Below are 26,854 nucleotides of genomic sequence, written 5' to 3'. Positions count from 1 at the left end.
CATGAAATGTGAGCTTAGAACCTTATCATGTCTCCAAGCATTTTGCACTCAAGCACTTAACTTTTTTGAGTGTGCTGCTAGTTACTCAGGCTCATGCTGTTATTTTGCTGACAGAAGATCCGGTGAGATTAGACGAATGACTATTTTAAGTTGTTCTTGTATTGCTTGAGAGAGGAGGAACATCAGTCAGCACTACCAAGTAAGCTTCCTGTTACTTTCTGAATGGTGCCACAAACCATCTTAATATACAACTTAAATTACAAGCAAAGCTTCTTTTCTTCAATTCATTAATTAGTTGTAAAAATGCAGCTTCCGGTCTGTGAAGAATAAGTACCACTTATGGGATCTGCATTAAAAAAAAGGTTCTTTTCAAGTCCCACATTATAACACCATGGAAGGTGCTCAATTTAATTCAGACTCAAGCCTCACCTTAATTACTCTGTTAAACAATTTGTGATTCTACTGTTTTCTCTCTTGGATTTAGGGACTGATGAGCGAATCACATCATTATTTTCGCACACATCGTCAAGTCTAACATTTGAATTTTGAGGTAGGAATCCATCAACATCATCCTGACATGCAGGTATTTGTGATTCAGTGTGAGAATTATCAGAGTCTTCATCAGTTGCAGCCTTTGAATAAACAGAAGGGTGGAAACAACTATAGTACAGCACAACACAAACAATCCCTGTGATTAATGATAGCATTATGGTTATGCTAATTGATAGGTCATAGCCTTTGTCAAGTGAAGAACTCTTCAGTATCCAACACAAAATTATTAGTACACTCGTTTCAAAGATTCTAAATATGTAATAGAGAGTTAAAGCCAGTCTTATTTTCTGACCTTTTATGTTGAAAAAGGTGAAAATTAGGATGAAACCAATGACTATTCTATAAATATCTTCTTGACATTTGGATTTGCAAAATGTAGTCTTCTGCATCATGACATAGACCATCATGATTGGCCACACAAGTAGTAAGTAAGCAGCAACAGCTAGGACGTGTAGGGTAGCCAGCAGAGTTATGCTCAAAATCTTGGCACCAATTGTCAACAGCTTATAAAGGAAGTAAATCACATAAGGGAATCCACAAGTTAGATTTGGATTGGGCAAAGATCTTTTCAGTGCTGCGTAGTAATCCAAAGTCGTCCATGAAATGCCCATGAATGATATTATCACAGAGCCATCTGTAAAAGAAAAATGAAGAAAGCCCTTTAGAGCTACAATACGATATTATATTAATTGAAATAATAAATGCCAGTATCGCGTCACCAAGTCACCCTTTATTTACGTGTGCACAACACATTGACTGTGGCCAGCCAGCTCAGAGTCAGTTTCTTGAACTGAGGAGATTCTAAATCGTTTTTTTTATGTCCCTCCAACACTATTGCCATACAACAGTGTTCACGTACCTCAGCTTGTGCATGTATGCATGTGTGTGTGTGTGTGTGTGTATGTATATATGTGTGTATGTGTGTGTGTGTGTGTGTGTACGTGTGTGCGCGCGCGCGCTCGCATGCAGGTGCAAGTGCAGGATACAGTGAAAAACACCATGTGAAAACAACTTCATTCATAGTCCACCACCAAAAAAGACACCTGTGTGATCGATGAACCAATGACAAGCAAAGCCCAGAACAAGCAATGTTTACGTGAAAAATGGTGAAGGGGAGGGCAGGGACTAAATAAAAATATAGTTGGAGAGAGTAATAAAGCACTCCATTCTCCATGAATCCTCTGTTTTTTTTTCTTCTGACACTCCTGTTTATTTTTTTCTTTTTTAAAAAATGTTCTATTACCCCCACACTACCGCCTAACTGCGGTAGTGCTTATTTTCCCCAAGCACCCATGTTGTGTGTGTGTGCAGGTGTGAGACACAGTGAGAGACACAAGGTACACAAATCTTTATTCAAATTTCCACCACCAGGAAGAAAAGAAACACCCGAGTGGCCAGTGATAAGCAGTGCCCTTCACATCAAAGGGCAATGCTACGTGATCAAACAGTGAATGGGAGGGCAGGGATCAAATCAAAATAGAATTGGACGGGGAAATAATACACTCCATTCCCCATAAATCCTCTGTTTATTTTTTTCTCTTTTATTATTTTTATCCCCAGCACCCATGGTGTGTGTGTGCAGGTGTGAGACACAGTGAGAGACACAAGGTGTACAAATCTTTATTCAATTTCCACCACCAGGAAAAGTAGGAAAACACCCGAGTGGCCTGTGACAAGCAGTGCCCTTCACATCAAAAAGGGCAATGCTGTGTGATCAAACAGTGAAGGGGAGGGCAGGGACTAAATCAAAATAGAGTTGGAGGGGGAAATAATACACTCCATTCCCCATAAATCCTCTGTTTATTTTTTTTTCTTTATTTTCAAAGGGCAATATCCCCTGTTTTTTTTTTCTTTTTTGCTAGTGCTTATTTTCCCCAGCACCCATGGTGTGTGTGTGTAGTTGTGAGACACAGTGAGAGACGCAAAGTGCACAAATCTTTATTCAATATCCACCACCAGGAAAAGTAGGAAAACACCCGAGTGGCCTGTGACAAGCAGTGCCCTTCACATCAAAAAGGGCAATGCTGTGTGATCAAACAGTGAAGGGGAGGGCAGGGACTAAATCAAAATAGAGTTGGAGGGGGAAATAATACACTCCATTCCCCATAAATCCTCTGTTTATACTGGCAAGCCAGTGCCTCCTGTTTGGCCAACTTTAATAACCCCAATCAAGGATCTCGTGGTCACAAGTTCCACCTGGTTCCAATCACTACAACTGACAAACAGCAATTCTAAGCACTCTAGAATTTCTGAGCCATTGCACCTCAGGATCAATCTCAGAAAATACAACGTACTTCATATTTTTATTCACACTACATCCGTTCCAAGCCACTGAAGTAAGATGTTCAATGTTCTTTTGAGTCATCATCGCGTGGTTCAGTAATATCTCATCACCTACAAGACGTATCTTTCCAGTAAGTTAAGTCATTGAGTCATACAGGATGAAAACAGGCCCTTCAGCCCAACTTGTCCATGCCACCAGGTTTCCTGAACTGAACTAGTCCCTGCAATTGGCTCATATCCCCTCCTATCCATGTACCTCTCCGAATGTCTTTGAAGTGTTGTAAATGTATCCACCTGGCAGCTTGCTCCATATATGAACCACCCACTGAGTGAAAAAACTGCCCCTTTGTCCCCTTTAAATCTTTCCCTGAAGATCAGCCAAACAAGCTTAAATAACAAGTACCTACCAACATTGTCACTAATACCAATACAATTGGAAAAGTAATTTTTTAGCATGTTATCTTTAGTATTAGTACATTACAGTGATGATTGTACTTCAAGAATACATCATTGACTGAAACATTTTAAGTTTTCTGAGAAGTGTTTTAAATTGCCAGCCTCTTTTTGTAGCACAGCAACCATGGATTGGGACAACAATTGGGACGGCACAGTTGCTCAGTGGTTAGCACTGCTGCCTCACAGCACCAGGGACCAGGGTTCAATTCCAGCCTTGGGTGGCTGTCTGTGTGGAGTTTGCACGTTCTTCCTGTGTCTGCATGAGTTTCCTCCGGGTGCTCTGGTTTCCTCCCAGGATCCAAAGACGTGCAGGTCAGGTGGATTGGCCATGCTAAATTGTCTGTGGTGTACAGGGATGTGCAGATTAGGTGTATTAGTCATGGGAAATAAAGGGTTACTGGAATAGGGTGAGGGCGTGGGATGCTCTTCAGAGGATTGGTGTAGACTCAATGGGTCTTTTGGCCTCTTTCTGCATTGTAGGGCTTCTATGAAATAGAAGTTAATGAGATGTTTTTATCTATCACTTCAAGCAGTAGGACATGACTGAGTCGACAGCGATGTTCTAGTGACTGACTGTTGTTAACTTTTCTTGAAACACTCTTGTGGTTTCAGTGGTGGCTTTCCTACCCCTGAGCCAGAAGGTCTGGATTCTAGTCCCACCTCATCCAGAAGTTCAGAATACCCACCTTTGAACATCTTTCGTTAAGAAATACCATCTTTGAACATCTTTGGTTAATAAATAGCTCCTTGAAAAGTTCTTGATGCATGGGAATATTGCAGCAACTGAAGCTGCCCTAAACTTTAAAATCAAACCTTCTCCCAAATGGTTCCAAATTTCTCTGACCACCTTCTCAAAAAGTCCTACAGTTGGGACGTCATGTTGCGACTGTACAGCACATTGGTGAGGACACTTTTGGAATATTGTGTACAATTCTGATCTCCATCCTATCAGAAGGATGTTATGAAACTTGAGAGGGTTCAGAAAAGGTTTATAATGATGTTGTCAGGAATTTAAGCTACAGAGACAGGCTAAATAAGCTGGGGCTGCTTTCCCTGGACCATGAGGGGCTAAGGGGTGACCTTATAGCAGTTTATAATATCACGAGGGGCATGGATCGGATAAATAGACAAGGTCTTTTCCCTGGGGTAGGGGAAGTCCAGAGGGGCTTAGGTTTAGGGTGAAAGGGGAAAAATTTAAAAGGGACCTAAGGGGCAACTTTTTCATGTAGAGGATGGTGCGTATATGGAATGAGCTACCAGAGGAAGTGGTGCAGGCTGGTAAAATTGCAACATTTAAAAGGCACCTAGATGTGTATATGAATAGGTAGGGTTTAGAGGGATATGGGCCAAGTGCAGGCAAATGGGACTAGATTAGTTTAGGATATCTGATCGGTATGGACGAGTCAGACCGAAGGGACTGTTTCCGTGCTGTACATCTCTATGACTCAAATGATATGGAGAGAATAGCATCTCAACAGATCCTGGAGTAAATGCAGGATAAAGAGGTCAGAGCTACTGGAACAACATCTAGACCTCATCATCAGCTGAGCAAAGCCCCCACCAACTCCACCTCCCTGAATCACAGGCTCGGGTTTACAAGTGCAGATAAAAAGCCCATGCTGTGTCCCCCAGCTCTCCAAATGATGATCTCACCTGATGCTCTTCTCCCTGTAATCCTGTGCATTGTTCCTTTTCCAATAAGTCTAATCCTTTTTATGAATGCTTCAAATGAACTTGCCTCTGCCATAGTCTCAGGCAGTGCATTCCAAACCCCAACTGCTCGCTCCTCGAAAATTTCCCTTATATCATTTTTACAACTTGCCTGATAGTTGGTCGTTGGTAACGTCTGAAAGGTTTCCCAAACCCCGGTGGAAGACAACTAGCAACCTCCAAGAATTTCATTTAGAATTAATTCATGGGTTGTGAAAGCGGGAGAAATGAACCCTAATTACCGTTAGGAAAGTGGTGGTGAATGTCATCTTGAGCTGCTGCAGTCTGATCACCCTCAAACCATAGAATCAGAGAGATGTACAGTACGGAAACAGACCCTTCGGCCCAACTCATCCATGCCGACCAGATATCCCAACCTAATCCAGTCCCATTTGCTAGCACTTGGCCAATATCCCACCAAACCCTTCCTATTCATAAACCCATCCAAATGCCTCTTAAATGTTGCAATTGTACCAGCCTCCACCACTTCCTCTGGCAGCTCATTCCATACACACACCACCCTCTGTGTGAAAAAGTTGCCCCTAAGGTCCCTTTTTATCTTTCCCCTCTCACCTTAAACCTCTAGTTCTGGACTCCCCCACCCCTGGGAAAAGACTATGTCTATTTACCCTATCCGAGCCCCTCATGATTTTATAAGGCCCTGAGCCTCTGACACTCCAGGGAAAACAGCCCCAGTCTATTTAGTCTCTCCCTATAGCTCAAATCCTCCAACCTTGGCAACATCCTTGTAAATCTTTTCTGAACCTTTTCAAGTTTAACAACACCCTTATGATACAAAGGAGACCAGAATTGCACACAATATTCCAAAAGTGTTCTAACCAATGTTCTGTGCAGCAGCAACATGACCTCCCAACTCCTGTACTAAATACTCTGATCAATAAAGGAAAGCATACCAAACATCTTCTTCACTAGTCTATCTATCTGTGATTCCACTTTCAAGGAGCTATGAACCTGCACTCCAAGGTCTCTTTGTTCAGCAACACTCCCTAGGACCTTACCATTAAGTGTATAAGTCCTGCTAAGATCTGCTTTCCCAAAATGCAGCACCTTGCATTTATCTGAATTAAACTCCATCTGCCACTTCTCAACCCAATGGCCCATCTGGTCCAGATCCTGTTATAATCTGAGATAACCTTCTTCGCTGTCCACTACACCTCCAATTTTGGTGTCATCTGCAAACGTACTGACTATACTCCTGGGACAGTGGTAGTACCAGTTCTGAGGAGGGGTCACTGAACCCTACTTTTTTTTTCTTTATTCATTCCTTCATGGGATGAGGGTGTCGTTAACTAGACAACATTGACTGCCCTTCCCTAATTGCCCATAGAACAGTTAAGAGTCAACCACATTACTGTGGGTCTGGAGTCACATGTAGGCCAGACCACCCCCCTCCCCCACCCCAGGTATGGATGGCAGTTTCCTTCCCAAAAGGGCATTAGTGAATCAGATAGGTTTTTCTGACAATCAACATTGGATTCATGGTCATCATTAAATTCTTAACGGCAGTCTTTTATTGAATTCAAATTCCACCATCTGCTATGACAGAATTCGAACCCACGACCCCAGAACATTACCTGGATCTCTGGATTAACAGTCCACTAATATTAGCACTAGGCCATCGCCTCCCCAAAACATTAACTCTGAATTCGCGCCACAGATGCTGCCAGACCTGCTGAGCTCTCCCAGCAATTTCTGTTCTTGTCTGTGGTAATCTCCATTACCACAAAATTCCAGGATAGAGTTCTCTATTTTAGCAACTGCCCACGATTGGCTTCTTGCCAATCTAAGGCCCAGCTGACAAAACGCTGGGCCAACAGAATCAAGCCAGAATATCAGATGATGGAGTTAAAACCCTCTGCAGGCCAGATGAATGAAAAAAAAATTGTTGCTGGATTTAATATGGCTGAAAATGAACAGCCATGAACACATTGACTACTTACACTGAATAAAATTTCTGTCTTCGGACTGCAGGAGGATGAATGTCTGAAGAATAAGTTGAGGTGCAGTTTCCAAAAACGCCTCAAATAATCGTAACATGCTCAAGTCCGTTATTGCATAGATGGCAGCGTGACTATCTCCTTGTTTAAATGCTGCTTTGTATCCAAGCACAAGTGCTCTGAAGAACCTTTAGAATGGAAAGACAAAAGCGTTTTCAGAAACCTAAGACAATGTAAGCCCAAATTTTTGATTCCAAGTCAGGAGCAACAATTCAGGATACTCCGTGAAACCAAATTGTCCTGTAACTTTTTCGATTTTCATTTTATTTTTGGGAGGTGGCAGAATTTTTAAAATTTGTGGCAGGCCTCCCACTGAGCCACTGGGTGCCAGGTTATGGGGCGGGCTGGTAGAAAGTCTACTTTGGTGTTCATCTGAGATTTCACAAAAAGAATAAGCCCTAAATCAGCCCTACAGATCTCATAATTTTTGATTGATCTTTTTGAGGGATCCAATCTGCTTATGTACCTTTGCCACATATTCATGTCTACATTAACCTGCCCAAAGAGCACTTTATCTTTTCTCAAGCATAGATTAACCCTTCCAAAGGGCAGATGCCTTTCTCAAAGCTGTCTTGGAACAACTTCCAAAAGAGTACATTATCTCTCCAAAAGGAGACTGCCTCCCAGGTTAACACCAACTCCCACCAAGGTATCCTACACACATTTTATTTCCAACAGCTATCTAACATAAATCATTCATAACTAAAGGTTATGAAAGGTTATGCTATCTTATGTGGGAATTGAGTCACACATCTTACTATGTATTATTCCCAGAGCAACTCGTAACGGAGCAGAGATCCCAGAATTGGCTGAAGAATTATAGAATCCCTACAGTGTGGAAACAATCCTTTTGGCAGAACAGGCCCACACCAACCCTCTGAAGAGTAATCCAACCAGACCCATTCCCCCAGTCCTCTACATTTACCCCATGTATGGGCAATTTAGCATGGCCAATTCATCTAACTTGCACAATTTGGATTGTAGGAGGAAACCATAGCACCTGGAGGAAACTCATGCAGACACAGGGAGAATGTACAAACTCCACCTAAGGCTGGAATCAAACCCAGATCCCTGGTGCTATGAAGCAACAGGCTAACCACTGAGCCACCATGCTGCCCATAGAATCACAGAATCCCTAGTGTGGAAGCAGATCATTTGGCCCATCAAGTCCAGACCAACCCTCTGAGGAGTAGCGTTCCCCCCCCACTCTATCCTTGTAACCCTGGCTAATCCACCTAGTCTGTACATTCATGGAGACTATAGGCCAATCTACCTATTCTTTAGAATTGGGAGGAAACCAGGCACCCAAAGGAACCCACAAAGACACAGGGAAGGGCCACTGAACATAAGATGTCAACTCTACTTTCTCTCTTCACAGATGTTGCCAGAGTTTCTCCAGCAATTTCTGTTTTTATTTCAGAATTCCAGGGTCTGCAGCTCTTTATATTATTTTAGGTCATGTACAAGGACTAACTATTGGGCAAAGAGAGATGCAAGTTCTACGTTCCCCTGCCACACAAGGAATGCTCATTATAATGACAGCCACGCAGTCGCCAGGAACACGTACCAAGCAGGTCTATGGGTTCCTCCAAACCTGAAATGTTACAGCATGGTTGCGTATAACAGCCTTTCAGATCTGAAATTAAGTTCAGATTACATCAATATAATACTCAAGTCTACTGTGGCACGTAATAGAATCCAAACTTTGCGGAAAGAGGCCATTCAGCCCATCGAGTCTGCACTGACCTTCTGAACAGCATTCCACCCAGAACCACCACGCACCCTATTCCTGTAACCCCACATTTCCCATCTAGACTGCACATGCCTGGACACTACGGGGCAATTTAGCATGGCCAAGCCACCTAACCTGAGATCAGGAGAAATTTCTTCACCCAGAGAGTGGGTGAAATTCCCAGCTACAAGATGGAGTTGAGTCTAATAATTGAACATCTTCATGAAAGAGTTGGACATCATTCTCGGGATCAAGGGACATGAGGATTAATCAGGATACAGCAAGCAGCACCATCCATGATCATACTGATTGGCGAAGCCATCTTTAAGGACTGAGTGTACCCCTGCTCCTATTTTCTATGTCTGATCTTGGTCCATTCAGACTAATCCCACGTCGAGATTTCCTGAACCAATATTCTCTCCTGCTATTTGTACTGATCTCATCCTGCACTGATAACACCACCCAAACTTCTTTTCCTTTTTTGCCTGTCTTTCCAAAAAGTTGAATTCCTTGAATTCGCAGCCTTGGTCACCCCATAGACAAGTCTCAATAATTGCAACCATTTAACTCCATATAACTATTTTCATTAGTTCACAGTTTCTAATTGCACTAAGACATAGTACCTTTACACACCTCCAAGTCATTTATACTTTGACATTTTCAATATGCTCCAGCCCTATTTGCTGCTAGTCTTTGTTTCCCTTACCATCCACTTTTGTTTCCTACATTTCTATCTTTCATTTCCATCTTTGCTTCCCTCAACTCTTGTCTCCGTGCTGAGGTTGCTATCCCTCGAGGTTTAACCCCCTCTGTCACTGTGTTGGAAGGATTTGTTCCTGGTCCTGCTGGGTTGTGACCTGTCCCATCCCTTCATACAGACTCTACCTTCCCCAGATAATATTACACTCATCATACAAAAGTGCTGGGTGTAGACTGTTTTCATAATGATTTTAAGATAACAATTAATTGAAGATAAAGTGAAATTTGTATCCTGTTGTTGCTGTGTAAGTGCAAAGTCTTGCAACTTTCTGTATCCAAGGTACATGTAATAAATCATAAGCAAATGTTCCCTTTAAGATGTAAATGCGTGCGGCTGTGTAGCAGCACCAAAGGCAGACATTACAAAGATAAATTGAGGAAAACATTGTCTGCTTCTTGCTGCACCCAGCCATCTTATGGGAGACAGCAGCCCCATTCTTCACTTACAGTGGTCCTACACTGCTCTCCCCCACCGCCCCACATGGTTCACATTTCAAGAGACCCCGCCGAGAGTTTCTACAGATGGTCATGTGACCTTCGCGCCCATTTGAGAATGACCCCTTTAAAGGGTTAGTGGGAAAAGAATGGACATTGAAACAAAAAGACAATAGGCAAGAAAGAAGAGGGTAAAGGAATTATCCCAGAGCTGAGGAGTCTTTCGTAGGAAGAGAGATTGAACAGTTTAGGCCTACACTGTCTGGAATTTAGAAGAGTGAGGGGAGATCAAATTGAGGTATTCAAGATGATAAAAGGTGTGGATAAAATAGACGTGGAGCGGATGCTTCCTGTTGTGGGACATTCTAGGATGAGAGGTCATAGTCTTAGGATAAGAGGGAGCAAATTTAAAACAGAGTTGAGGAGAAACTACTTGTCCCAAAGGGTTGTGAATCTGTGGAATCCGCTCCCCCAAAGTGTGGAGGATGCTGGGACAGTGAGTAAATTTAATGAGGATTTTTAATTGATAGTAGGTTGAAAGGATATGGAGAGATGGTGGGAGAATGCGGGTGGGGAGTATTTCAGCCATGATTGAATGGCAAAGCCAAATGGCCTAGTTCTGCTCCTATATCTTATGAAAATAAACAGAAAGATCTTAAGAAGAGTTTTAAAGGCAAGAATCAGCAATAGGGTGAAGATGCTGAGAGAGAAGCAATATACAAAAGACTAGTGGAAGATGGAATAAAGAGGGTGGTGAATAAGGAGCCACAAGAACATAAAAAAAAGGAGCAGGAGTAGGCCATCTGGCCCTTCGAGGCTGCTCTGCCATTCAATCAGATCATGATCTTTTTGTGGATTCAGCTCCACTTACCCACCCGCTCAAAAGGAATGGTGAAGGTTTTGGCTTTTGGAAATGTGTTGCAGTAGCCTGCAATAAAGATGAAAGGCATTAAAAGCAAAGATAAGGATTTTAACAATTACATGACTGGAGCTCAGTGAGATTTGATGATAAATGACAGTAATGAACACATGAACATCAACGCAGGCAAGGGTGTAGGCTGGAATGTTTTAGATGAATCACTGAATTGTTACGGTGCAGATGAGATGCCATGCAGCCCTCTGTGCCTGTTAAATCATTACCTGCTGCCAATCTCCTGTTTTTGCTCCATAGTACTGCACATTATTTTTTATGCAAATAATTAACCATTGCCCTCTTGAATGCTTCAACTGAACCTGTCTTCAACATATCTCAAGGCAGTATATTCCACACCTTAACTACTCTGTTATTCTGAACTCTTACTTCTTCATTTTTCTAATTTATTACCATGATTTTTACTTTTGAAAGTTTGTAATGCTGGACTTGTTATTTCTTTATTTTTATAATTTTAGTCTTCCTAAGAATCTGTACCTAGACACCTTTTTACCTAAGATGGAGCATAAATGGCAACTTGTAAACTTTTCACTGTACTCATATGAATACATGTGACAATAAAGCTAATTAAATTCAAATTAGAATGAAAAATATTTTCCTCACTTCACACACATGCTTATTTTGTAGATCACTTCAAATCTCTCATTCTTGTTCATTTTCCAACTGGGAATAGCTTCTTCCTAACTACTCTACCCAGCTACTCATGATTTTGAAAACTTCTATCAGATCTACTCTGAACCTTTTTTTCTCCGGGTGGACAGTCACAACTTCTTCAATGTTTCCTCAGAACTGAAATTCCTCAGCTCTGGGACCATTCTTGTAAACTCTTTCTAGTTTGCCTCCAATGCATTTACACCCTCCCAATAATGCAGCAACCAGAACTGCACACAACTGAGGTCGAACAAGTGGTTTGTATAATAATGGTCAGCTGTAGTCTGTAGTAAAATTGTAAGTAAATTGATATTGGGTACAAACAAGCATTTGAGATATTGTTATGCACACAGCCTATAATTTGTTCCTTCTGAAATCAATAGAATTTTGCTTATATACTAACATGCCTACTTTGAAGTTTGATCTTTGCAGCTAATTTATTATCAGCATGTCAGCTTATTACTCACTGGTTTAAAATTCGTCCTCAAGTGTGTGGCAAATATTTTCTTAATGTATCTGGGCACACTCATTTGTACTGCACCCAATTAGTCACTTCACACTGCAATACAGCAACACAAGCATTAGGTGAGAGGTGACAGAGGCATGGTTGTGACATCTGGAAGTTTTTAATTTCAGATCAGCATGGTGGTGAAGGAAGTGTTTGGTACACATAGAGTCATAGAGATGTACAGCATGGAAACAGACCCTTCTGTCCAACCCATCCATGCCGACCAAATATCCCAACCCAAATTAGTCCCACCTGCCAGCACCTGGCCCATATCCCTCCAAACCCTTCCTATTCATATACCCATCCAAATGCCTCTTAAATGTTGCAATTGTACCAGCCTCCACCACATTCTCTGGCAGCTCATTCCATACACGTACCACCCTCTGTGTGAAAACGTTGCCCCTTAGGTCTCTTTTATATCTTTCCACTCTCATCCTAAACCTATGCCCTCTAGTTCTGGACTCCCCGATCCCAGGGAAAAGACTTTGTCTATTTATCCGATCCAGGCCCCTCATAATTTTGTAAACCTCTGTAAGGTCACCCCTCAGCCTCCGACGCTCCAGGGAAAACAGCCCCAGCCTGTTCAGACTCTCCCTGTAGCTCAGATCCTCCAATCCTGGCAACATCCTTGTAAATCTTTTGTTAACCCTTTCAAGTTTCACAACATCTTTCTGATAGGAAGGAGACCAGAAATGCATGCAATATTCCAACAGTGGCCTAACCAATGTCCTGTACAGCCGCAACATGACCTCCCAACTCCTGTACTCGATACTCTGACCAATAAAGGAAAGCATACCAAATGCCTTCTTCACTATCCTACCTACCTGCCACTCCACTTTCAAGGAATTATGAACCTGCACTCCAAGTCTCTTTGTTCAGCAACACTCCCTAGGACCTTACCATTAAGTGTATAAGTCCTGTTAAGATTTGCTTTCCCAAAATGCAGCACCTCGCATTTATCTGAATTAAATTCCATCTGCCACTTCTCAATCCATTGGCCCATCTGGTTAAGATCCTGTTGTAATCTGAGGTAACCCTCTTCGCTGTCTACTACACCTCCAATTTTGGTGTCATCTGCAAACTTACTAATTGCACCTCTTATGCTCGCATCCAAATCATTTATGTAAATGACAAAAAGTAGAGGGCCCACCACCAATCCTTGTGGCACTCCACTGGTCACATGCATTTGGTCAGTGCATTGGGAGGTCATGTTGTGGCTGTACATGACATTAGTTAGGCTATTAGGCAATTCTAGTTTTCCTGCTATAGAAAAGATGTTCTGAAACTGGAAAGGGTTCAAAAAAGATTTACAAGGATGTTGCCAAGGTTGGATGGCTTGACCTAGAGGGAGCGGCTGAACAGGCTGGGGGGGGTTTTCCCCGGAGCATCAAAGGCTCAGGGGTGACCTTATGGAAGTTTATCATATCATGAGGAGCGCGGATAGAGTAAATACACGAGGTCTTTTCCACAAGGTAGGGGAGTCCAAAATGAGAGGGTATAGGTTTAAGGGGAGAGGGGAAAAATTTAAAAGGGATCTGAAGAGCAAATTCTTCACACAGAGGGTGGTGCGTGTATGGAATGAGCTGCCAAAGGAGGTAGTGAAGGCTGATACAATTACAGCATTTAAAAGGCATCTGGTTGGGTACATGAATAGGAAGAGTTGCGAGGGATATGGGCCAAATGCAGACATATGGGACTAGATTAGTTTAGGATATATGGTCAGCTAGCATGAGTTGGACTGAAGGGTCAGTTTCAGTGTTGTATATCTCTATGACTCTGAGACTATGTTGGCATGGATACTGGATTCAGTCACTTCACTCTTGGAAAAAGATCGGGGGGGGGGGTGGTGAAGGGGGGGGTGGGATTGGGTAGCTTCCATCATGATTGAACAGCACTCTTCAGGCTCCACTCTGCTCACCCCGTATGGGATAAAAGCAAGGAAAGCTGCCCTTAAAATAATCTTTTGCATCACTAACTTGGCTGGAAAACTGCATTGAGCAAGTTCATCTGCGTGCGGGCTGGAAAGCAAAGTCAGACTCAATTTCGGAACCTAGAATGTATGAACCCACATGGGTAATAAGCAAAACAATCATCCAGAACAAAACACTGCCTTTATTCCCCATGATCATTGCTATCACTGCCCTGCAGGAAACTCAAAGAGCAGACAAAGAGCAGCTAAGGCAAGAAGATAGTGGCTACACTTGCTTCTGGACATGAAATTATAATCACTATCAAGAGCAAACTCATCAACACATCAACCAGCTTTCTCAGTTCACTGTTGGCAACTACAATCATCTCATTACTCTCAGTCTACAACCTGCGTACAACCAACAGGCAATGGTCACGAGTGTCAACCTTTGATGTCGTAAATGAGTCCAAAGAAGACTTCGACTCTTTGTCCAGCTCAAGAAAGGCACTCCAACGAGAGGAGGACAGAGGAAGCATTTCAAAGACTCCCTGAAGGCTTCCTTCGAGAAAAGCAACTTAGATGTCAATGCACAGGAGACTCATTCAAATGAAACCAACTTGGAAGAAACTCTGGGATGAAAGAACACAATTTTTTCTGAACACCCGTCATCAAGGGGAAGTACAGAAAAGGAACCAGAGAAAGGATTGCAAACAATGTCATGAACAAGGACTAACTGTACCCTCCGAAAGGAGCTGTCAAACTATTGGGCGGAGATAAGGCTCTGGGATTGGACTCATCAATCCGCAGAACCCATGACCAGTGACACAAGATTTCCTATGTGGACAATCATACTTATTAGCATATGATAAGCAACAGTGTCAATTGGCGTATGTTAGAAATTGTAGATAAAAAGAAGAAGTTGGTGCTGGAGGTTTAATTTACTGAAAATTACTTAAGTTTCCAGGAAAACAAAGTTAGTGGAATGATTATTCATGATGGTTAGACCAAAAAGGCAAACATGAGGCATGGTTGGACAACAACTGTCAAATATTTAAAATCAGTAACTATAGTACACAACTGCACTCAGCTTTTAATTTAGCCTCGTTTAGTTAAGACACTTTTGAAGAATGTGCACTTACTAATGAGTGGAAATACAATAGACGTTAGCAGAGGGTCAGGAATAAATGAATGAATGATTTTATTGTCACATGTATTTTATTTGAGCCAAAACGTGTGGTGCTGGAAAAGCACATCCAGTCCGAGGAGCAGGAGAGTCAACGTTTCGAACATGAACTCTTCATCAGGAATGAGGGAGTGGTCCGAGGGGGTGGCCCAAGGGAGCTAAAACATTAATTAGGGGTGGGGCAGGGTGAGGTAGCTGGGAATGCGATAGGTAGATGAAGGTTGGGGGTGGGGGAGGGTAATAGGTTGGAGCGAAGGATTGAGCGGATAGATGAGAAGGAAGATGGACAAGTAGGACATTGATCCCATGTGGTTGAAGGGTTCCAAAATGGAAGATGAAGTGTTCTTCCTCCAGGCATGGGGTGGCTAGAGTTTGGTGGTGGAGGAGGCCCAGGACTAGCACGCCCTTGGCAGAATGGGAGGAGGAGTTAGGGTTCGGCCATGGGGTGGTGGGGTTGTTCAGTGTGTGTGTCCCGGACCTGTTATGGTAAGAATACAATAAAATACAATGAAAAGCTTTCATTTGTTGCCACGATTCAGCACCATTTTGAGTAAGTTAAGAATAAGAGGGGGAAAAAAAAATGAAAGATATAGCTTAAAGAGAGTCTATCAGTCTTAACCCAGCTCATCACCATCAACGATGTCTGCACAGCCAACCCTCCTGCACTGATTCATTGCCATCTACACTGGACACAGCCAACATCAGAGTCGCCCATCCTCATCTTTCATCGTTGGGCTGATATTCCTCTGCCATCAACTTACCATTGCCTGCACCAGACCGGGCAGTTGGAGTTGTGTCTCTTGCTGCTGGGTCCACCTCAATGTTCCTGTGATACTCTTTTGCTACCACTTCACCACCGCCAGTGCTGGGCCCAAACACCAATAGAGTTGCCAATCCTCAGACCATTGGATATAACAGGCAGACGGTGCTTTTTCCGATGTAGCAGCTGCTGATTCCATAAATAGGTCCCATGGTCATCCCAGAAAAATAAGTAAGGGCTCACTCACGGTCCACACTGGGCCCAGTCTCCTCTGATCTGGGCCCACTCACGGTCCACTCTGGGCCCCACTCTTCTCCGCTCTGGGCTTACTCTCCTCTGCTCTGGGCCCACTCTCCTCTGCTCTGGGCTTACTCTCCTCTGCTCTGGGCCCACTCAAGGTCCACTCTGGGCCCACTCTCCTCTGCTCTGGGTTCACTCTCCTCTGCTCTGGGCCCACTCTCCTCTGCTCTGGGCCCACTCTCCTCTGCTCTGGGCCCACTCTCCTCTGCTCTGGGCCCACTCTCCTCTGCTCTGGGCCCACTCTCCTCTGCTCTGGGCCCACTCTCCTCTGCTCTGGGCCTACTCTCCTCTGCTCTGGGCCCACTTAGGTCCACACGCCAGGCCCTCTCAAAGTTTGTGCTGAGCTGTTGCCACTGCTGATGCCATCTGAGCTCAGGACAAGAGGTAAGTAAAGGTAGAGGGAGAAATAAAACGAGAGAGTGAAAGAAAGAACAGGGGTCAGAGCAGATGAGCCCTACCCTGATGCCATCTTGATGTTGAGGCCTGGCTCAAAGTACCATCTACTGTAGAAATACGTAATAAAATCTCTGAACTGATTGATTAGAAAAATATCTAGAAGTTAGTTTATTGAACAGCACTAAGGTTCAGCAGCCCGATAAGGAATAAAAACAACTGAACTGAATGACCATTCTGATAATTTGTTATCTGGATTTAGAAACAGCCTGAGATATAAATAACTGGTGGAATCGATACAAATAGCAAAATGTTTTTGGGAGTTAGTTTAACACACTTGAAAGATACTTGAAAGAACGTTACTTGAAAGATGAAATTCATGGAGGAGAATTGTTTGTGATGTAACGTGCGAACAATGAGCTAAGTGTGATTGAGCAAGGCCAGCAGTTACTTGCAACGAGTTCAGAGGATAAAGGATGATGTTAATTGCAGGATTTTTAAACTTTGCTTAGACAAAGAGCTAAGCATTTTGAAATCATGAATTGATGAAGAGGTTTTCCAATAATCCATTCCAACCCATCCCTGATAAAGGAGATAAAGTAAAAAACTGGAGGAGATATTGTGTCGCAGGTTTTGGAAAAGCACCCTCAAGAAAGATTCCAGTTCAACATTCTTGAGGGGTTTAAGATAGCCTGGGGCACAAGAGGCAAAGAGAAAGAAGGAAGAAAGGAAGCGCTGTTTGTCCATGGATCTGGATTGATACATGGATTGGCTTGGTGGCTACCATTGCTGTCTCACAGTGCCAAGGACCCGGGTTCAATTCCACTCTCAGGCAACTGTCTGTATGGTGTTTGCATATTCTCCCTGTGTTTGTGTGGGTTTCCTCGGTGTGCTCAGGCTTCCTCCCACAATCCAAAGATGTGCAGGTTAGGTGGATTAGCTTTGCTAAATTGCCCATAGTGTCCAGGGATGAGTAAGTTAGGAGGATTAGCCACAGGAAATGCAGGGTGTTAGAGTAGGGAGATGGATGTGGGTGGAATGCTCTTCAGATGACCCAATAACCTGCTTCCACATTGTAGGGATTCAACGATACTCATTCATTTTCAGGGTCATATGCTTTTTGCAGCTGTTGTAAATACTTAATTCATCGTTCATGTTTAACGTAGGAAAATTAAATAAATTCAATTGTGGTCATGTTCCTTTAAGAAGTTAACATCTAAGAAGATAATGTAACAAAACTGCTGGGCACCAGAAAAATTATTTCAGGAAGTTACTCATGTTTGTTCAATAAGGCTTTACCTTCCTTTTCAGAGAACACCTCTGGGACACCCAGACCAACCAACCCAACCACCCCATGGCTCAACATTCCAACTCCCGCTCCCACTCCACCAAGAACATGCACGTCCTTGGACTCCTCCATCGCCAGACCATAGCAACACGATGGCTGGAGGATGAGCGCTTCATCTTCCGCTGAGGAACCCTCCAACCACAAGGGATGAACTCAGATTTCTCCAGTTTCCTCATTTCCCCTCCCCCCACCTTGTCTCAGTCAAATCCCTCGAACTCAGCACCGCCCTCCTAACCTGCAATCTTCTTCCTGACCTCTCTGTCCCCACCCCCACTCCGGTCTATCACGCTCACTTTAACCTCCTTCCACTTATCGCATTTCCAACGCCCCTCCCCCAAGTCCCTCCTCCCTACCTTTTATCTTAGCCTGCTGGACACACTTTCCTCATTCCTGAAGAAGGGCTTATGCCCGAAACGTCGATTCTCCTGCTCCTTGGATGCTGCCTGACCTGCTGCGCCTTTCCAGCAACACATTTTCAGCTCTGATCTCCAGCATCTGCAGTCCTCACATTCTTCCTTTTCCGTGCTCAACATTCTTACCTCCACTTCTGGTTAGATGTATTGCCAGTGTTAGATGTGACATCTTATTTTTAGTGGGGGGAGGGGGAGGCGGATTTTAGGTAATGCTAAAGAAAACTTTGTGATTTGACAGCTTCATTTTGTTCTCATTAGTTATATTTTAACCGAAGCTTGCTGTGTGCTAAAAAGTAAATTTAAAATATTGTTGTGACCAACTAAAATGAGAGCAATTTCTCTCTCCACCCAGTCATAGCAACAGCCAGTACCACTCTCTTATTGACCATCTAGATGAATTCCTAAAATAATGCAACTTGAATGAGCAAACATGATTTGCCATTTATAAATCCATGCTAACCTTATCTTAGTTTGTCTGTGAACATTACTCATAAAATGAGAAGAAGGAACACCAGGATTTACATTGTGATCAAGTCAATAACTCATTTTGGATGCAGTGCCTTGCTGCTAAGCTCTGACAATTTACAAAATCTAATTGCAATCGATTTTGTTTGTGTAATTATCTTGGAATCAATTGTTTTGGATAATTTACTGTCAGCAGCAATCTGCTCTCGATATATGTTTGTGTTATTGTGTTCAATCATATTGCCAAACTAATTCATTTGATGGAATCATTGGTGCATAAAATAATGAAACGTAGTTAGTTGGGGAGGGTAAGAGATTTCAACACTCCTACAATAATAAAATCCCAATCAGAGATCATCCACGTGGACCTCATAGGGTTTTGTAGTCTGCATTCAGCAGTAAAATTGTTTGCAAATTTCTGATTTCCTCCCTCTCCCCTTCAGCTTGTAGATGAGGGCGATGATAGCTTTCCTCATGGATTCGCTTGTGGTACCTGCCAGAAGCACACGTCGTACACCTCAAGGAGGTTCGGGCCTATCAGGTCCCACAGAGCTGAATACAACTCGGCCAGTAAGCTGTCACTTCTGAGAGTTTTATTATTTTTTAAGGACTCAAGGGCATTGGTCAGCTCATCCAAAGACAGCGGCTGGTCCAGCCTTTCCCGCGTGCTGTCGTCTAGGACCTCCGTGATAGAGGACAGGAATGACTGGGTGACTGCACTGTCTGTGGGCTTCGTGTCATACAGTCTGCTGTAAAGGGATTGGCTGATCGTCAGGATGTCAGACTGGAATGATGTTATTGAGCCATCTCCTTCTTTCAGGCTGCTGAGCACAGAGCTCTCCTTGTGCACCTTCTGGAAGAAGCAAAGCGAGCACATCTCTTCCTGCTTGACAGTTCAGACCCTGGAACGGAAGATTATCTTGGAGGCCTCTTGCAGCAAAGAGCAAGGCTTGTTGTCTCTTCACCTCTTGGAGATCCTCCTTAAAACTGATACCCCATTGGCTGCTGCAGGAATAGGTTCTGCGTGCTTTTCTAGAGGTTGGGAAGTTATCTCTGCCTATCCTTCTCGCCTTCTGAATACCTATGAGGATAAAGAACTTCTCAACGTTCCCTTGATTGTTTCTCAACAGTCTGGTGGATACATGAACAGAGGCTTTGCGGTTCTCCAACCTGTGTAAATTGGGTTCCCTGATTGGACCAAGTTAACAGCCCCAATCAGGAACCCCTGGCTAGCAGATATAAACAGGAATGTGCCAGTGATGGCATGAATCAACCAATTATCGTCACAATGCAAGATGGACAACAAGTTTTGACTGTTCCAGCAACTGACATTGCTGAAGAGACAGTGGTTACTGAGGAACCATTGATAAAGAGGCAATATGTGGAGATAATTGAAAATCACGCAGAGACCACAGAAATTGAGGTTCACAGAGAGATGTTAAATAAATAAACACTCCTGGTTAGTCTAATGGAAGAGGAGCATGAATTAGAGCAAACACAATGATGTACTTAGAAGAATGGAGGAAATTAATTGTCAAGATTTACCAAAAGAAGCATAGCAAAGGAAGGCTAATAATAAACATTTAAAATCTAGACCTATTTGCATTAGTATTTCAAATTGCTGATGTATTGTGAAATAAATTGTGTAAAAAAGAAAATATTTATTTGGGTAATTTAAAATGGGTAACACTGATTTTCTGAACACTTGTGTAATACACACTTGTGTAATACACACAAAGATGAATTATTTAAAAAAAAAACAGGAATGTCAGACATCGTACTTACTCCGAGAGCTGGCTCTGAGGGAGCAGGATCAGTGTTAAGGACTCTCCACATGTAAATAAAGGGTGACTTGGTGATGGGATACCAGTCTTTGTAGAGTTATTTCATTAAGGAAAATCCCAAAACATATTGTACATATATATTAGGTTCAAGAGATTAGCTAGGGGAAGAGTAGGCCCACTCAAGGATGAAGGAGGAGGGTTATATGTGGAGCCAGATCCTTAATGAGTACTTCACATCAGTACTCTCCAAAGAGAGGGGCATGAAGGATGTTGAGCTAGGGAAAGATGTGTGAATACTCTCGAGGTATTCAACAGAATGAAGGAGGAAGTATTGGGTATCTTCAAATGTATAAAAGTAGACAAGTCCTTCGGACCAGACAGAATCTATCCCAGGATGCTGAGGTAGCAAAGGGAGGAAAAAGCTGGGGCCTAAACAGATATTGTTGCATCCTCTTTGGCCTCAGGCAAGGTTCCAGAAGACTGGAGAATGGACAATGTTTCCTTTTGTTTAACAAGGTAAATAGAGACAATCCAGGTAATTACAGGCTGGCGAATCTGACATCAGTGGTGGGGAAGCTATTGGAGAAGATACTAAGAGACAGGACTTATTCACAAATGGAATTGTTAGTGATAGTCAGCATGGTTTTGTGTGGGGAAGGGTGTCTTACCAACTTGAGACTTCTGAGGAAATGACAAGAATGATTGATAAGGGAAGGGCAGTGGATGTTGTCTACAGGGACGTTAGTCAGGCATTTAATAAGGTACCTCATAACAGGCTGGTACAGAAATTAAAGTCTCATGGGATCTGGGTTGAGCTGGCAAGATGGATACAAAACTGGTTTGGTCACTAAAGGCAGAGAGTAGCGATGGAATGGTGCTTTTCAGAATGGAGATCAATCACTAGTGGTGTTCCACAGGGACTGGTACTGGGATCTTTGTTGTTTGTAATATATTCAAATAGTCTGGACGAATATGCAGGTGATCTTATCAGTGAGTTGTGGATGACACTAAAATTGGTGAAGTTGCAGATTGCGAGCAGGATTATCACAGGATACAGCGGGACAAAGATAGATTGTAGATATGGGTGGAGAAATGGCAGATGGAGTTTAATCAGGACAAATGCGAGGTGATACATTTTGGAAGATCAAATTCAAGTGCAAATCATGTAATAAATGACAGAGCTCTTAGCAGTATTGACATGCAGATGGTCCTGAGCATACAGGTCCACAGATTCCTTAAAATTACAACACAGGTAGATGATATGGTCAAGAAGGCATACAGCACTATGCCTTCATTGGCCCGGCCATCAAATATAAAAGCTAACAAGTTACGTAACAGTTATATTTTAGTTAGGCCACAGTTGGAATATTGCATGCGGTTCTGGTCTACATTCATGGACGCCTTTCTATTAATTTTACTGCAATAAACTCCCAACATCTGCCTCCACTAGGGTTTACCAGGCATAGATTCATGCTGACTTTGCACACTTTGATCATCGTTATCCAATTGCCCCCACTATAGTAGTGGCATTACCAACTTCTAATCCGCAGAATCCATTTCAGAATCTATAGAATGTATTGACTATCTCAGTAGCCACCTTTTTCAGCAATCTGGGCTGTAGAACCCCAGATCCTAGGACCCAACGTTCAGCCCCACTGACCTCTTTAGTGCGACTTTCTTATTAACACTAATTTCCCTCAAAACTGCATTCTCCCTCGTCACTTGGATTTAACTCTGGGAGGTCTCTTACATCTTCCTCTGTGAAACAGACACAAATTAATCCTTTAACTTCTCTGCCATTTCTCTATTCCCAATCACAAGTTGTTATGACTCTGCCTTTAATGGGCCCACATTTGTCAGCCAAACATTTCCTTTTTACAATATGTGTAGAAGCTTTTACAGTCTATTTTTATGTTTTTGCTAGATTGTGGTCATACTTTAATTGTTCTTTCCTTATCAGTTTCTTGATCCTCTTTGCAGATTTTTCTTAATTGCTTTTCCTAGACCAGAGGAAATAAGATGTAGGAGCAGAATTAGTCCATTCGACCCATCAAGACTGCTCTGCCATTCAATCATGGCTGATGTTTTTCTCAACCCCAATCTCTTGCCTTCTTCTTTGGAACCTTTGATTCCCTCACTAATCATGAACTTCTCTATCTCGATCTTAACTATTCTCAAAGACTTGGCCTTCATAGCCCTCTGTGATAATGAGTTCCACAGGCTCACCAACTCCGCCCCCCCCACCTTGGTGAAGAAATTCCTCCTTGTCTCAATTCCAAAGGGCCGACCCTTCATTCCGAGGCTATGCCATCAGATCCTAGTCTGTCCTACTTTCTAAACTCCATCAAGTACAGACCCAGAATAATCCACTGTTCTTTATATAACAAGCCCTTCATCCCCAGGATCATTCAAGTAAACCTCCTCTGGACCCCCTCCAACACCAGCATACCCTTCCTTAGATACAGGGCCCAAAACAGCTCCCAATATTCTACGTGGGACCTGACTAAAACCTTATACAGCCTCAGCAGTACATCTCTGCGCTTTTATTTTACAACCATCTTGAAATGAATGTTAACATTGCATTTGCCTTCCTGACTGCCAGCTGAACCTGTATGTTTGAGAATCCTGAACTAGAACTCGCAAGTCCCTTTGTGCTTCCAAATTCCAAAGCCTTTCCCATTTTAGAAAATAGTCCCTGCCTTTATTCATCCTACCAAAGTGCTTAAACTCACACTTTCCAACATTGCATTCCATCTGCCATTCTTTGACTTTTCTCCTCGCCTGTCCAAGTCCTCCCCATTTCCTCAACACCCCCTTGTCCTGCCACCTATCTTTATGCCATCTGCAAACTTTACAACAATGTCCTTAATTGCTTTGTCCAGTTCGTTAATGTATAACATGAACAGTTGTGGTCCCAAACGTGACCCTGCAGAACTCTATGACTCACTGGCAGCCATCCTGAAAAAGGCCACTTGATCCCAACTTTGTGCCTTCTGTCAGTCAGCCAACCCTTTATCTTGCCCCCTAACACTCTGGGCGCTTTTCATATTTAGTATCCTGCTGTGTGGCACCTTGTCAAAGACCTTCTGCAAATCCAAACAGATCATGTACACTGGCTCTCCTTTGTCTAACTTGCTCAGTACCCCCTCAAAAAAATTCCAACGGATTTGTCAGGGATGGCCTCTGTTGATGATGTGCTGACTCAGCCCTATTTTACAATGCACCTCCAAGTACTCTGCAATCTCATCTTGATAAGGACTCTAAAATCTTACCAAAGACCCAGATCAGGTTAACAGGCGTGTGGTTCTCTGTCTTCTGCCTCTCCCTTCTTAAACAAGGGTATTGCATTAGCCATTTTACAGTCCTCTGGGAACCTCCCTGACTCTAGTGATTCGTGAATGATCACCACCAGTGCATCTAAATCTCCTCTGCTATGTCCTTCAGAACACTGAGGTGTAATCCATCTGGTCCAAGTGATTAATCCAACTTCAGATATCTACCTTTTCAGCTTCCTCAGTACCTTTTCCTTCAATGATGGGCACTACACTCATCTCTGCCCCTTGCCTCTCTTGTAGTCCTGGTATGCTGCTAGTGCCTTCCACTGTGAAAACTGATGCAAAGTACCCATTCAGTTCCTCTGCCATCATTACTTCTCCAGCTTCATTTACCAATGTCCACTCTTGCCTCTCTTTTACCTTTTGGTTATCTAAAAAACATCTTGCAATCTTTGTTTATATTACTAGTTAGCCTACCCTCATATTTCATTCTCTCTCCACTTATTGCTTTTTTAGTTATCCTTTGCTGGTTGTTAAAAGGCTTCCCAATCCCCTGGTTTCCCAATGATCTTCAGACAGTGATTTTTCTTTTGTCTTTATGTTGTCCCTGACTTCCCTGGTCAGCCATGGTTGCCTTGCCTGCCCCTCAGTATATTTCTTCTTCCTTGAGAAGAATTTCGGCTGTGCCACCTCAAATTTCCCCCAGAAGCTCCTGTCACTGCTGCTCCACTGTGTTCCCCACTGGTCTCCACTTCCAATCACTGGATTAGTGGGGCTGGAAGAGCACAGCAGTTCAGGCAGCATCCAAGGTTCAGCCCTGGCCAGCTCCTCCCTCATATCTTTGTAGTTACCTTTACTCAGTTGTAATACCACCACATCTGATTCCAGCTTCTCCCTCTCAAACTTAGTCAGTAGTGTCCAGGGATGTGCAGGCTAGGTGGATTAGAATCTTAGAGTCCCTACAGTGTGGAAATAGTTCCTTTGGCCCAACAAGTCCACACTGACCCTCCAAAGAGTATGTCACCCAGCACCCCTTCCTCGACACTTACCCCTGACTAATGCACCAAACCTACCCATCCCTGAATACTGTGGGCAATTTAGCACGGCTGATTCACCTAACCTGAACATCTTTGGATTGGGGGAGGAAACTTGAGCACCTGGAGGAAACCCACGCGGACACAGGGAGGATTTGTAAACTCCACACAGACAGTCACCTGAGGCTGGAAACAAGCCCGGGGTCCCTGGTGCTGTGAGGTAGCAGTGCTAATCACTGAGCCACGGTGCCACCCTTGGTGAATGCAGAGATGTAGGGATAGGGTGGGGCGGTGGTGGTATGCTGTTTCGAGGGTCAGTGTGGATCAGATGGGTCTACATTGTAAGGATTGTATAACTCGAGAGGACCTACCTTACTGGCATCCCCAGCTGAAAGATATGCACGGCACACAGCCAGGAACTCGGGCTGTGGAAGTGCTGTATTTCAGAACTATGCTGCTCCTGGTGAAACTCCCCGTCATCTTGATACCAACTCCAGCTGAAGCTCTGAAGCACCACTGCAGAAAGCAATATCACAGTCAGAACCAGAGCAAACCAAACAAACTCCTTTTCATGAAAATACACCACAGCAACCCAAAGGTCGGTTCCAATATCTGCTAAGTACAGCACGAAGCCACCCAGGTTCAATACAAAGTCGCACTTAGTGAACGTTGCCTGGATTGCCATGTCCAAGTTTCTCAAACAGAATCCATAAGGTCTTCACCGAATCCTGCTGTGTCTGTCAAGTGAGGGGACGTGACTTTTTCTTTCACTTTTGCACAGAGAAACGCCAATCGAATTAACGCCGTTTGTTCTGTGCAGTAAATCATGTGATTGGTGAAGAAATAATTATGAATGACTGACCGAGTGCAACTTCCTTACAATTCAGGAGCGAAGTCCTTCTGGGAACAGCCCCTGGGCTGAGACAGAGATTCTGGAATTGGAATGGGCTGTTGGCCAACTTTCGGTATCTTCCACTTGCAACCGAGGCTGAAATGTAGTCATACCACATTCTGCTCTCTCCCAAACTTCTCATCTGCATGTTTGAGGGTGTCCTGACAAACTTATAACGTCGTCGTTTGGTCAAAATTACAACATTGCTGCACAAGTCAATTCGAAAGAAGTGTCAGATTTCCAGCTCCGAGACCCTGGATCCAAGAAGGAAGTCCACTTCCGCATTAGGCTCCAGCAGTAATCCGGCAGAACTTCGCAATTTAAACTGATAACAAATTAGACTGATTGTGTTACAGGCGGGAGCTTGTCTCTTTCAGAAAGGCATTCACCAGGTTATGACCTGAGCACAACTAATATTGCTGCAATTGGACATATATAAGAAAAACTTTCAAAAAAATCCTGGTGTTTTTGGCAGAAAATTGAAGTACATTTCAAACAGATTTTACAACAAGGAATCCAAATATTAATAATTATTAATAACATTACAAAGAATGTGTTCTGATGTAGAAATTTATTATTTCCCAATTAAGTCCAATTTTCCAAAGTCACCTCAATGATCACACTTTGACTCAACCTCATTGCAGTTCATTCAGAAAGTTACTTTGCTTTGGTCTGGACCCATTTTCAAAAGGCCATGTGTCTTATGCTTTCTGTGATAATGTTTGTTACCATTCAGTGGAATCCAACACCTTTTAGTTGTCCTTCAGCACTTGGCCCCAACCTTCACACATTGTTCCCTCAGTTTATCTTGCTTTGGGCATTGGACTGAATTTTCCCAAATGTGGCGGACTGTCAGTTTTGGGGAGTATCACGGTGGATTTCCCTTCGTGAGCCTTAGTGGGCTTTCTCACTCAATTTTACACTGCTGGCCTGATTTAGTATGTCCCCACACCCCTGTGGCACTGCCCTCATGCCATCTTGCACTCAGCAGTGGTGGAAGTGCCCATTTAAACTCCAGATGAGCTCAATTTAAGGTGCTGCAAGCCATGGATTGCCCTTCACA

General features: G+C 43.2%; 1 protein-coding gene across 2 annotated transcripts; it reads right to left on the bottom strand.

Moving 5' to 3' along the window:
- Nucleotides 1–25,990, bottom strand: xkr9 (XK, Kell blood group complex subunit-related family, member 9). 2 transcript variants are annotated; one of them, XM_060824125.1, is made up of 4 exons: nucleotides 25,780–25,990; nucleotides 25,271–25,415; nucleotides 6,963–7,147; nucleotides 1–1,186 (listed from the first exon to the last, which is right to left on the bottom strand). In XM_060824125.1, exons 1-4 carry the CDS (start codon nucleotides 25,937–25,939, stop codon nucleotides 435–437), a joined length of 1,242 nt encoding a protein of 413 aa, XP_060680108.1. In that variant the 5' UTR covers nucleotides 25,940–25,990; the 3' UTR covers nucleotides 1–434. The 2 variants fall into 2 exon arrangements, with proteins under 2 accessions (XP_060680108.1, XP_060680107.1); XM_060824124.1 differs by having other exon boundaries at nucleotides 25,271–25,867.
- Nucleotides 25,991–26,854: the final 864 nt, after the last annotated feature.

Source organism: Hemiscyllium ocellatum, chromosome 4 (assembly GCF_020745735.1).
Source record: "Hemiscyllium ocellatum isolate sHemOce1 chromosome 4, sHemOce1.pat.X.cur, whole genome shotgun sequence".
Lineage (NCBI taxonomy): Eukaryota > Metazoa > Chordata > Chondrichthyes > Orectolobiformes > Hemiscylliidae > Hemiscyllium > Hemiscyllium ocellatum.
This window is presented reverse-complemented; position numbering and strand designations above follow the sequence as displayed.

Coding starts and splice junctions, on each gene's coding strand:
- xkr9 (XM_060824124.1), bottom strand. CDS start 25,584: ATGGCAATCCAGGCAACGTTCACTAAGTGCGACTTTGTATTGAACCTG. Junction 7,148..25,270: donor CAGCTGGGGATGCCAGTAAG/GTAGGTCCTCTC, acceptor TCCATTCTAAAG/GTTCTTCAGAGCACTTGTGC. Junction 1,187..6,962: donor AGACAGAAATTTTATTCAGT/GTAAGTAGTCAA, acceptor TTTCTTTTACAG/ATGGCTCTGTGATAATATCA.